The sequence below is a fragment of the Megalops cyprinoides genome, chromosome 6 (genome assembly GCF_013368585.1).
Source record: "Megalops cyprinoides isolate fMegCyp1 chromosome 6, fMegCyp1.pri, whole genome shotgun sequence".
Lineage (NCBI taxonomy): Eukaryota > Metazoa > Chordata > Actinopteri > Elopiformes > Megalopidae > Megalops > Megalops cyprinoides.
The window spans coordinates 30,369,191-30,382,202 of record NC_050588.1 but is presented as its reverse complement, the minus strand read 5'-3'; the positions used below and the strand labels follow the sequence as shown (position 1 = coordinate 30,382,202).

At 44.1% G+C, this 13,012-nt stretch overlaps 2 protein-coding genes across 3 annotated transcripts; both read left to right on the top strand.

The window, feature by feature from the left end:
* Positions 1 to 6: 6 nt before the first annotated feature.
* ccdc51 (coiled-coil domain containing 51) lies at positions 7 to 3,413 on the top strand. Of its 2 annotated transcripts, none has more exons than XM_036531715.1 (4): positions 7 to 714; positions 909 to 1,282; positions 1,395 to 1,559; positions 2,540 to 3,413. In XM_036531715.1, exons 2-4 carry the CDS (start codon positions 956 to 958, stop codon positions 3,323 to 3,325), a joined length of 1,278 nt encoding a protein of 425 aa, XP_036387608.1. In that variant the 5' UTR covers positions 7 to 714; positions 909 to 955; the 3' UTR covers positions 3,326 to 3,413. The 2 variants fall into 2 exon arrangements, with proteins under 2 accessions (XP_036387608.1, XP_036387607.1); XM_036531714.1 differs by having other exon boundaries at positions 8 to 88.
* A 1,685-nt stretch (positions 3,414 to 5,098) lies between these two features.
* mcm2 (minichromosome maintenance complex component 2) lies at positions 5,099 to 12,727 on the top strand. The gene is made up of 16 exons (XM_036531686.1): positions 5,099 to 5,124; positions 6,076 to 6,263; positions 6,695 to 6,864; positions 7,102 to 7,371; positions 7,575 to 7,794; positions 8,004 to 8,211; positions 8,539 to 8,673; positions 8,967 to 9,158; positions 9,293 to 9,386; positions 9,682 to 9,932; positions 10,179 to 10,305; positions 10,426 to 10,538; positions 10,682 to 10,924; positions 11,171 to 11,353; positions 11,684 to 11,839; positions 12,266 to 12,727. Exons 1-16 carry the CDS (start codon positions 5,119 to 5,121, stop codon positions 12,374 to 12,376), a joined length of 2,667 nt encoding a protein of 888 aa, XP_036387579.1. The 5' UTR covers positions 5,099 to 5,118; the 3' UTR covers positions 12,377 to 12,727.
* Positions 12,728 to 13,012: the final 285 nt, after the last annotated feature.

Below are 13,012 nucleotides of genomic sequence, written 5' to 3'. Positions count from 1 at the left end.
AATTTGCGTCACGGGTATAGTGTCATGTTAGCAGGATAGCTGGCAAGTTGACTACCCTTGGCTGGGGACACTGAGGAGTAGGTAACCGGTATGTCATTCATCTGATCTGTTATTAAAGTAGGCATATTTTGGTGTGTTACAGTGAACAACGGTAAAACAAGGGTAGCTGGCTATAATGTTATATAGCTAGGCAGCCGGTTGACTACCTAGCCGGCCTTCAAATGGAACATAGCTAACGTCAGTTAGCATACGACAGTGAAGTGAGCTCACTAGCTATTGATTTCATTCATATCATGTACAGTAAAATTAACTACATTGGTTCAGTGAGCTGACGGTTTTCGTCAGTGTAACTGCATAGATAGTTAAATGTGTAGTTTCATTCGTTCTTTTGTGCCTCTCCCACTGTAGTTAGAATTGTAGGACGCGAGCATTATAGTGAGCTCGCCGTATTGGGCAACTGAAACAGGCATTGCCTGTGACATCTTCTTTTGGATTTCCGCATGGTCTTGTCAGCTATTGGTTTTCTTTTCCCCCAAGGTTTCAGCTAGCACACTTAGCTGGCTAGTTAACAAAGTCATCCTGGATACCACAATTTAAATTTCTTGAAATGTTATGTGTAAAATTTATTCTCTTAAGTCGTTTTAAATAATTACATTTCATAATGGTAAATCCCATAAATACTGTGTATGAAGTAGCTAAACCATACCATACTGGGTGAGTGATACAAAACCAATGAGAACCTTCATTTGTTTTCATTATAGGCTGGCAATGTCCTGTCTAGGTAATAATAATATTGTTTAGGCAACCTTTTAGCTAGGTGTTATATGTTGATATGTGTGCCTAAAGTGAGCACAATGTTGATTCATTATTACATTACATTATTGTGATTTTCAATTCAATTCAAACAGGTGCAAGCGCAAGTATCCTGTGGCCCCGCAGTGTCTTGTATTCTTCAATGAGGTACAGAGGGGACTGGGTAATATCACGGAGCTATGGCACAAGCAGCTATCTTGTTCAGCTCCCGTGCAAGCTTAGGGCAGAAGGTCTTGCAAGCAGAGGCTACTGCACTCAGCATCAAAGTCCAAAAGATGAACCTGGTAAATCTGGGCCGACGCACCAACAGCGTGCAATAGCCGCCTTTCAGAACCTTACTGAGCTTGGAAAGCAGTGGGGACAGAGTGCAGTCAAAACTGCCTCAGTCACAACCAACTACTGGTGGGAAAAGTATGAAGAGTTTGTGGGTCTAAACGAAGTGAGGGATGCGCAGATGAAGGTCACTGAGGTAAGTCCAAGTGAAAGCCTTATTTATGAGTTGTAACAGGTTAAGGGTCAGTGCTGTTCTTTGTATTTTCAACTTACTTGATTCATTCAGACATGCTAACCTGTGCCTTTAGGCGGAGAAGGCCTTCATGGTAGCAAGGGGGATGGTTCGTGAGGCCCATGGGAGCTTGGAGGCTCTCCAGGGGCGGCTAAAAGAGGTGAGAGACCGGCTGGACCGGGTGTCTCGTGAGGAGGCTCACTACCTGGAGTTGGCCACACTGGAACACAAGCTGCTGCAGGTGAGCCAAGTATTCAAGAAGAGTTCTAAGATGGCAGCAGCTTTAAGAGAAAGACATTCAATGTTCATGATATACATTGCGGTAGAATTTGCAGTGCTAACTGATGAGATTTTTTGATAACAACTAATTGCTACCTTCATCAGATCTGTTTTTTTTTTTTTTAGTTAATTACACCAGTGTACTATATTTCGATGCTGCAGAAGACAGTCCTACATTGTTTACAGTGTTTTGTCGAGGTGTACAGTGATGCTACTTGCTGGCTGTCTAGAATAATGTTACCCATCTTGCAATACTGGTTAAGTTCTTCACTGACATTGTTTATCTGTTTATGTGCCATATTAATTTTCTGCTAAGCTTGCCATTTTGGACTTTGCCTTAAATGTTACTAGCCAGGTACCTTTACATTATATTATATTGCCATTTAGCAGATGCTCTTATCCAGAGCATCTTACATAGGTTATAGTGTTTACATGTAGTCCATTTATACAGCTGGATATTTACTGAGGCAATTGTGGGTTAAGTATGTTGCCTAAGGATACACGAGTAGTGTCCTGGCGGAGAATTGAACCAGCGACCTTTCAGTTATGAGCCCTGCTCCTTAGTGCTATGCTACACTGCTGTGTTATGTTATTATTTGTCACATTTGTGAACAAACTAACAATCCAGATCCAGATTCTGTCTTTGAAATGGCTGTAGTGCAGAAAGCTTAGAGTGACACACGTTTTCCTTTGCTGAAGTCAGTTGTGAGCTTGCTATCAGAGTTAGCTGGGTATGATGGCAATAGGGCTCTATGTGTTGTTTTATGCTGAACCTCCATAACTACATACCTAGCCCTGTCATTTATTGATGATATATGACAAGTGTTTTACATACTAATCTCACAATGTGCTGTCACCTGAATAACTATTTTAATTTTAGGTAGAAATTATTAATTTACTAAGAGAATTTTGTTTCTAACAATCTGCTGTTGCCACTCGCAGGAGGAGCGACGTCTGCGGACAGCTTATGAAAATGCAGAGGGGGCTGAGCGGGAGAGGTTTTCGATGTTTTCAGCTGCTGTGCGTGAGAGCCATGAGAAAGAAAGGACCAGGGCAGAGCGCACCAAGAACTGGTCTGTCATTGGCTCTGTGCTTGGGGCATTGATCGGGGTCATGGGGTCCACCTACGTCAACAGAGTACGCCTTCAGGAACTGAAGAGCCTGCTACAGGAGGCTCAGAAGGGACCAGTGAGTCTGCAGGAAGCCATCAAAGTGCAGGCCAGCTTGCATAGGTCTCAGCAGCAGGAGCTGAAAGACATTATTGACACCCTGAGGGGGGCTCTGCAGGATAAGAGGACAGAGGAGGACAGAGCAGCCAAGGCACTGCCAGTCCCAGCCCCTGCCACTATCTCCCAGAGCCCCCCTCCCAGTGCCTTTGACTCAGCCCTGAGGGAGCTGATGCTGTCCACCCAGAAAGCCCACACTCTCGTGGAGGGCCTCCAGCCTCAGATGGCTCATCTGGAACAGAGTATGTGCAAAGTGGAATCTGAACTTCAGGCAGTCAGGGTATCGATTGATACGCACCACAGCATGGAGAAGCCAGTTGTCAGCACCCAGGATTCACAGGTGTTAGTATGTGACACAGAGGGTGTCATGCATGGGCTGGCCCAGACTGAGAAGAGGCTTGAGGCCCAGATTAACAAGACTACTTTGTACAGCACAGTTTTGACATACACTGCCTTTGCGATTACTGTACCACTGCTGTATGTAATATTCAAAGGCAGTTGAAAATTATATTGAGTGTCGATGTAAGGGTACAATTGTATGAAAACATCAGAGATCCAGATTATTCATTATCTGCTGTAATTGTTTTACTTGTGACACACAGGGTAGATGAACAATGCACTGAACTGAATTTGTCAAAGAAAAAAAAATTAAACTGTAAATCATGATACAGTGTCTTTGAAATTCATCTTCATACATGGCTCACCAGATTTTCTGATATATTTTAAATGATTTTTTTGTACATTGTTTTTCAGTATTTTTAGATCTCGGATATCTCCACTTCCTCAATGTATTTTTTATATACAGAGATGGCCCTCTCAAAATTTCCAATTCCATGATTTGTGGAAATCAAATGGGGGTAGGTGGACTGAAGGGAGAAGTCCCCTCCCATCTTTGAAGTCCCATACACTCATATACACTTTGGCCTGCAAAATTATATACAAATAATGTTTATTATTATTATGATTATTATTATTATTACTACCACTGCTACAAGGTTTCCTTTCATGAATTAGAAGTAGACAGCACACCTTAAAATAAAAATTCCTTGAATGTTGGCTCATGCATTTGTCACATGGAGACTTGAGTATAAGGGAAATTTCTATTAAATGTCATAATTTTTTTAGATATAGTTCATTGATATATGCATTTTTTTTGCAGTTTTAAGCCTAATGAGGTGTCTTGTTGATGTCAAAAGGACTGCATTTAGTTCCAGATACAAGCGTGCTAATTACTGTATTGAGAATGATTGAACGGGTCCGGTGGATGGAGCAAGCTCACTTTTGTGTACATGTATTCATGAAAACCGCCAGCATAAGGTTGAGCTACCATGTCCCACTATATTCTCTGTAACAAAACCCCTGATCTTCAATAGTTGCCTTTCCTGGACCAAGATTAAGGGCAAATTCAGTGATCCTCACACAATCACAGGGATCCAACGGTTACATGTACAATGTCCTAGTGTCAAAAACAATGCTGCTAGTGGAAAAAATACTACTTCAGCTGACCATGTCTTGAAAATTATTGATGTTATGGTTTGAAAACTGCTTGTGATCAGATCCTGATATTGCGATTTTATGTGGCAATTTTCAATCTGAGAAAGTTATCCCAAAGCACATTCAGTCTCACTAGGAAAGTTCCTTTGGGTGAAGTTTAATTAGGAGACATGTCAGATAAATTACAGTCGCAAATATTGACTTTCATCAGCACAATAATCATTAATGCAAGTAAACTTGTTGCAAAGACCCCTGCGATTGTTCAAGTTTGGAATCCTGTAAACCCAACTGTTCAAGTAGTAACTTTGCAAAACAAGAACTTGGTGATATATTAAGCCCCTATAATGTAGTAGCTCATCATTGCCATGAAAATACACCGTTTTTACGAGAAAAGGCAGTGATAGTTTCGTTACTCGACGCATACGTCCTCCTTCCTCAACGATAAAGGGTAAGTGGAGTTAGCTGCAAGAAATGTCAAGAAAAGATAAACTGTCTTACTTTTAAAATAAAAGTACGGGTAATTGTTTTAATACTATACATTGCACATGCACATATCATACAATTGAATTAGTTCCTTTTTTACATGGAGCCAAAATATTGTGGTTTACTTTTCGATGATGACACTGAATATTCAGAATATCTGATTATTTAAATAAATATGCATGACACACGGACCAATTACATTTGAACTTCCTGTTTTAACTACATATTCATAAGATTTCGCGCGCTTTGGTATCACGTGGACATTTCGCGCGAAATTGTTCAGTTTTTGCAAGAAAGGAGCACGCATACAGTCTGAAGATGGCGGTGAGTAAAGTTCTGGATTATATTTGCGATTGTCGTATATTAGTACAGTGTATATGTAAAAATGCTGTTCGCAAATGTACATGCGTCCTTTACATTGAAATGGTCGTTTGTGTTTGTAGCCAGTTGGTTTCTTTTATGTCTTACTTTGGTCTCCGCATAGCTGGAAATGGTAAGCAATGTGAGGTTAGCTTGCTGCAGTTGAGCTGGTTGAAAAAAGTGATAAAGTTTGCCTGTTTGGCTTGGTGTTTAATTTAGAATGGGGGGTGAGATGAATCGTATGTTAGTTAATTCGCTAAGTTCGTGTCTCTGAGTCTTGTATAATCGAGTTGTTGAGCGTTTTCTGTAGCTAACCTTAACTATCTTGTGAAGTGTAACTTGGTTAACTTGCCACGCTTTTTTGCAAAATCGTCAGGTTGCTGTCATTTTGGAATAACCATTACCTTAAGTTGGAAAACTAGGTAGCTAGACTCTGAGTGTATTTGTAAGTGTATTTTAGCTTGCAAACTTGCAAGGTATGCCAGGGGATTTTCGATGTGTCCTTTTGTGAGCAATTACACCGGCTGCTGACGTCCGGTCCTGCTGAATATGCCAGAGCTGCCGAACTACCATTAAGATAACTACATTTCAAAGTTCCGGGTTAGCTAGCTAGCTAACCCGAGTTAGTGTATTTATCTAATATTGATAAAACTGGTTGGTGTTACAAACATGTGAATTACTGCTAACCAGTTCTGAACAGAAGATTTATCTAGCTTTCTACTCCATTTTGTGTGATGTTGCTCATTTTGTTGCTATAACCAGGCAGTGGTTTCGTAGTCTCTCGTAGTGGTAACGGTATGTTCTGATAATTTGTGAAGACGCATTAGTGATCTCTTGAGAAACTTTGTCGTACTGATTAATCCGGCGTGTTGATTGGAAAAAAAAAATTAACGCCGTCTCCTTTTCCGTGAGCAGGACTCCTCTGAATCGTTTCACATGGCAACCAGCCCCAGCCGGGGCTCCAGGCGTGGGGACCTTACCTCCAGCCCCGGGCGAGATCTTCCTCCTTTCGAAGATGAGTCTGAGGGGCTGCTGGGGGACGAGCATTTGCCGGACGAAGAGGAGGAAGATGGGGAGGAGTTAATCGGCGATGGGATGGAGAGGTGAGGCCAAATCATGATCCATTTATTAGATGGAATAGGGCAGTGATTTCTGTATTTACAGTATGTATAGAGACCATCTAATATCGGTGGTCGTTCTGCACTCTAGGCTTTATGTGGCAATGCCATCAATGAGGGCTTCATTTTCACAGTATTGAAGTACAATTGTGATTTTCAAATGTTTGCTTTTGCAAATTTAGAGGAAATATGATATCCATACGAATGTAATGGAAGCTGATGGAAAGGTACTTTGTGGAGTTGCGCCTGCAGTCATGGGAACCAGTGTAAATTAGAGTAGTGGACTTGGATTAATTCCAAGCCCGGTATTCATGACAGCCTGACTCTTGTTTCAAGCCTTTTGGTCTAGCCTGTCGGGTACCTTGCAAAATGTTGTCTCCAGCCTCTTGAATCCCCTTTCCCCCCCTCCTCCGCAGGGACTACCGGGCCATCCCAGAGCTGGACCGATACGAGGCAGAGGGACTGGATGAGGAGGAGGACTACTCTGAGCTGTCCCCTGGGGCCAGGGCGGCAGCGGAAGAGGCCATGAGGCGGCGGGACAGGGAGCAGGGGCTCAGTGGGCGCATGAGGAGGGGCCTGCTGTATGGTGAGGGATCTCAATGCAGAAGACTCCAGAATATCCTTCTGGAACCACTATAAAAATAGATAAAAAATAATTATCTAAAAATAGATAACTGTAATTATGTTTATAGCATGCTGTTCTCTGACTTGATAGCAAAATGATTTTCATCTGATTGTGAGGCTCAGAGACTCCCTTGAGGCAGGCGAGCCCTTCAGGTGTATCGGTGCTTTGCACCTTTTTTTTTTTTTTTTTTGCTCACAGACAGTGAGGATGAAGACGAAGACCGACCGGCGAGGAAGCGCAGGCTGGCGGAACGTGCCGCCGAGGGAGCCGGCGCGGAGGGCGAGGATGAGGAGATGATCGAGAGCATTGAGAACCTGGAGGACATGAAGGGCCACTCTGTGCGGGAGTGGGTGTCTATGGCCGCCCCCCGCCTGGAGATCTACCACCGCTTCAAAAACTTCCTGCGCACACATGTGGATGAAAACGGGCACAACGTGTTCAAGGAGAAGATCAGTGACATGTGCAAAGGTAACTGGAGGGGTGGCCATGTGTGTGTGTGGTTATCTGTACTACAGTGCAATTCCAACACTTGAACCAAAAAGTACAATTTTTTTCTCTCTCCCCCCCCCCGCAACAGTAGTTTTACATAGTTCTTCTATTTTTTTATTTTAAGATGCATACTTTTTTGCCTCGGGTCTTTTCCATTAATGATTGGTCTGGCTGCTTTTCAGAAAACAAGGAGAGCTTGGTGGTGAACTATGAGGACTTGGCTGCTCGGGAGCATGTGCTGGCCTATTTCCTGCCAGAGGCCCCCACAGAGATGCTGAAGATCTTTGATGAAGCTGCCAAGGAGGTTGTGCTTGCCATGTACCCCAAATACGACCGCATCGCTCATGAGATCCATGTCCGCATCTGCAATCTGCCTCTGGTGGAAGAGCTGCGTTCTCTCAGGTACCGAGGCCAGGGGGGATTAAAGTGGATGTTGAAGTATTTGTGTTGATACATTTTACTCACGTTCAATCCATCAAACATTAGATGTAGCCTTTTGGATAAACAAACATTTAGCAATGACAGTTCCCCTAGTGGAAAGGGGGAATCAGCACTTGCTGTTCATGCTGTGATAGGTTAGCTGTTTTCACATGCTTCTTTCCTCTCTTTAGGCAACTGCATCTGAACCAGCTGATTCGTACCAGCGGAGTGGTGACCAGTTGCACAGGAGTGCTGCCCCAGCTTGGCATGGTCAAATATAACTGTAACAAGTGTAACTTCATCCTGGGGCCATTCTTCCAGTCCCAGAACCAGGAGGTCAAGCCAGGCTCCTGTCCTGAGTGTCAGTCCCTCGGGCCCTTTGAGATCAACATGGAGGAAGTGAGTGTCCTGTGAAGACACTGAGGATTTTGGGTACAGGGGAAATGATAGAAAAGTTGTCTGGGATGAATATGTCTTACAGATTTTAATTTTAAGACTTTAATTCATTTTAAAATGTGTAGCCCTTCAGAATAAGTGCTTCACTATTCTCACCATTTATCTAAGCTTTGTTGATGATTTGTATGTTCCTTCAGTAGCTTTGGAAATACCTTGACCTTTAATTCACTGGAAATCTTTAGCATTTTTCTGCAGGCAGTGTGATGCAGGTGATTTAAGTGGAGGGGATCATGGTCAGAGATTTATGAATCCTTTTCTCTATCATCACAGACAGTGTATCAGAACTACCAGCGCATCACCATCCAGGAGAGCCCTGGGAAGGTGGCCGCTGGCAGGCTTCCACGCTCCAAGGACGCCATACTGCTCGCTGACCTGGTGGACAGCTGCAAACCTGGGGATGAAATCGTGAGTCTGTTTCGCTTGTTATCCAATTGTCTTCTCCAGCATGCAAAACAATGTCAGTTTTAAACTGGTAGTTTTTATGTAAGCATTCCAATATCAAAATATCGAACAATATTTTAAACAGTTTTCATTTCACAGCTTTTGACAGTCATGATCTTTGTAAATTTGCTTTTGTGTGCATTTTAATAATGGGATTGACACCTAATAATATTACCTTGTGGCCATGATTGATGTCCATGGTGTAGTTTTCCTTGTTTTGAGTTCAAGGCTATATTTCCCTCTCTGCTTTTGATCAGGAACTGACGGGGATCTACAATAACAACTATGACGGCTCACTCAACATGGCCAATGGCTTCCCAGTGTTTGCCACAGTGATAATGGCCAATCACATTGCACGGAAGGATGAAGGAGTGGCTGTGTCAGAGCTCACAGATGAGGATGTGAAGGCTATTGTGGCACTCTCCAAGGATGAGCGCATTGGCGAGAGGGTGAGGTTATGTTTATGTTCCTTCAGGGTTTCCTTACTAGTCCTGATGAGGCTACAGTGATTGTCAGTATTTCCATTTCCTTTGCCCATTTCCCTATATTTTCCAAAGTATTTTTCTCTTTCCTTCCCACCCAGATCTTTGCAAGCATTGGTCCCTCCATCTATGGTCATGAGGACATCAAGAGAGGTCTGGCCCTGGCACTATTTGGTGGTGAACCAAAGAACCCAGGTAGGTTGAATAGTGTGTGCCATAATGTGTGTCTTCATGTCAGGACTGATTGGCACTGATGAGTGTATGTTACAGAGGTGGGAGCTTTTTGTAGGTGTTCAAAAGCATTTTACAATGGTATATAAACGAAATTGTCTCCATAAGTGAGACAGCTGTCTCCCTAAAACTCACGTAACTGTATTTGATGTCAGTGTAGCACAATTACAGTTAGGTATTAAATTGACATACATGCCTGACTAATCTGCATACCTCACCCTCACTTTGCTAAGTATGTCTTCCTGCCTCTTTGTGCCAGGCGGGAAGCACAAGGTCCGTGGTGACATCAACGTGCTGCTATGTGGGGACCCTGGCACAGCCAAGTCCCAGTTCCTGAAATACGTGGAGAAGGTGGCCAACAGGGCGGTGTTCACCACAGGCCAGGGTGCCTCTGCTGTGGGTCTCACGGCCTACGTCCAGCGGCACCCCGTCAGTCGGGAGTGGACGCTGGAGGCTGGAGCTCTGGTGCTCGCTGACCGAGGCGTCTGCCTGATTGATGAGTTTGACAAGGTGAGGAGGAGAAAAAAAGCAAGGAGCTTTGACTCCACTCAGAGCAGATAAGGGTTTGCTAACAGAATAAAGTTCACTTTCACCACAGTCTTAAGCAGTTGCACCATCTAGTAAGTTCGGGCTCACAAAATAAGTGGACAGTTCAGAGGCAGTTAGTCCTACATTAGACCTCTCAAATGTGACAGGGATTGGTGGAAACTCTTTGCAGCATTCTCGGTGCTCACAGTTGTGGTTCCATCCTGCCAGATGAACGATCAGGACAGAACCAGTATCCACGAGGCCATGGAGCAGCAGAGCATCTCCATCTCCAAGGCTGGCATCGTCACTTCCCTGCAGGCCCGCTGCACTGTCATCGCCGCAGCCAATCCCATCGGTATGTAGTGGCACCCTGTAAGGAAGTGTCAGTCGAATCTTTCAGAGTGCTGATCATAAGATTGACCGTAAGGTTGTGAAGTGTAACTGAACAGCACTCTCCTGTTTTGTTCTGCCACAGGTGGGCGCTATGACCCCTCTCTTACCTTCTCGGAGAACGTGGACTTGACTGAACCCATTGTTTCCCGTTTTGATATCTTGTGCGTGGTTAGGGACACAGTGGATCCAGTGCAGGTACCCAAGCTTGTGATCAGCAAGCATTTTGTGTCAGTCTGCAGTCAGTTTGAGGTGATCTTAAATGTGCCTTCCTGCCTTCCTTCACTGACCCCCTTTTTTTTCCCTCTCGCCCCTGCTCTCGCTCCCCTGCTGTGTGACAGGACGAGATGCTGGCTCGCTTCGTGGTGGGCAGCCACATCAAACACCACCCCAGCAATAAAGAAGGCGGCATGGCCGGGCTGGAAGAGATGGTGCTGCCCAACTCCTCGGACGTACCGCCCATCCCTCAAGAGCTGCTGAGGAAGTACATCATGTACGCCAAGGAGCGCGTGCGACCCAAGCTCAACCAAATGGACCAGGACAAGGTGGCCCGCATCTACAGTGACCTGCGCAAAGAGTCCATGGTGAGATATTTTGGGTTTAGAGTCGCGGTCTAGTGTTGCAATAGACCACAGCTGACCTTCAAGTACTAGATATGCCAATTGTAAAATTATTTTCAGTCTAGGTTTGCTCAAGATGTTAGGCAGGTTAATTTTGATCATAGTAGTGATGCAAGAACAATGTACAAGGAATAAGTGTAACAGCAGTGGGGATCAGGTGGTAGGTGATTTGCATGTATTGACCTTTGTATCCGGGGTTCCTTTCTTCAGGCCACAGGCAGCATTCCCATCACAGTTCGTCACATTGAGTCGATGATCCGCATGGCGGAGGCCCACGCCAGGATGCACTTGCGCGATTACGTGCTGGAAGACGACGTCAACATGGCCATCCGTGTCATGCTGGAGAGCTTCATCGACACCCAGAAGTTCAGCGTCATGCGGAGCATGAGGAAGGTGAGGATCTGCTCGGTTCCTTAACATAACATACCAGCCGTGAGAGGAACATTAATCAGCTGCAAGATGCAGGGTGGATGTTACAGGGACCACCTGGTATGTTGTGAGGGAGATTTTTTTTTTTTTTTGTAGTGCATCCTTGAAGGTTGGAGTCAGGGCTGAAAAGTCAGTAGCAAACACATTTTTCCTGTGTTTATTGCTGTATCAGTATTGTTAGAGATTTTGATTTAATGGCACTTAAAGGAGCATCATTAAGGCCGTGGTGCAGTGGCTGTCATATATGCAAGGTAATGTTCTCAACTCTTCGCTCCCTTCCTCCCTCCCTGGCAGACCTTTGCCCGGTACCTGGCCTTCAGACGAGACAACAACGAGCTGCTGCTGTTCATCCTGAAGCAGCTGGTGTCTGAGCAGGTGGCGTATCAGCGCAATCGCTACGGAGCCCAGCAGGACACCATCGAGATCCCGGAGAAGGATCTGGTCGATAAGGTATGGAGGGATTTGCCAGATGACCGCTTGCTTACTAAAACTGGCAGATTTAGGTTCTCAAGTTTATTAGGCCTGTAAAATTTTATTTCTTTGGCTAGTGGGTGTCTTCCAGACATGCCTCACTGGCACAAGTGTTTCAGATGTTGTGGTACTTTCCATTTTCAGTAATTATCGCATATGGTGTGCAAATGCACTTGTCAATGTTAGAACCAGTGTAATTCAGTGTGAAAATTGGTGTTTCTGCAGCTCAGAGAAGACATGTTTCTTTTGAGAATGTGATGTATTATATTGTAGTTAAAGGTGGTTGAGAGGAGTACAGAGGAGGCCTTTTGCTTTTTGAAAAAATATACCTACAAAACAGCTGGACATATTTGCATGTATCTGGTATAAAGCTGGGTTAATTGGACTGCTTATCTCCTATTTCAGGCCAGACAGATCAGCATCCACAACCTTTCTGCATTCTATGACAGCGAGCTCTTCCGCTCCAACAAATTCTCTCACGACTCTAAGAAGAAGCTCATCATGCAGCAGTTCTGAGTCTGATTGGGGGAGCTGCAGCCCTGCATATGTATATATTTGTATATTTGGGTTACCTTGTATTCAGCATCAGTTGGAGAGGGCCCAAACAATGGTGAAGATCACTTGTCTGCCCCCATACTTGTTAGCCATTTGGAAAGACTGTTTTACAATTTTGCATGCTCACATCATTGCTCTTTGTCTGCGGTGACATGAATGATACTGATGCATTCTGTGGTTTTTGTAGTTTTGTATTTGGTATATGCAGATTAGCTCTGCATGGGTGGGAGTAGTACAAAAGTGAACTGTAAGAATGTTACAGAATTTGTACTGAGATGTTGCTTCATTAAAGTTATTGTGAAAAGTAAAACTATGCACCAGACTAATGAGCTACGGAACTCTTCATTAGCTTAATCATCACAAAAGCATTCTGAGTAATGCTGCAGTGTTGTTAGTGAATTCCCGAGTGTGTTTAAACTGCCCAAACCATGAGGAGCAAAGCAGTGTTTGTTTTACCACCTCACGCAAGTGGATGACTCCAGTTTTCTTCAAACTATTGGCTATTGAAGGTAGCTGCTTAACCTCAGTCTCCCTTAATGCTGAGCTTTAGTGCTTTACTTGATCACTGAGTGATGCAAGATATCCACACACAAATGT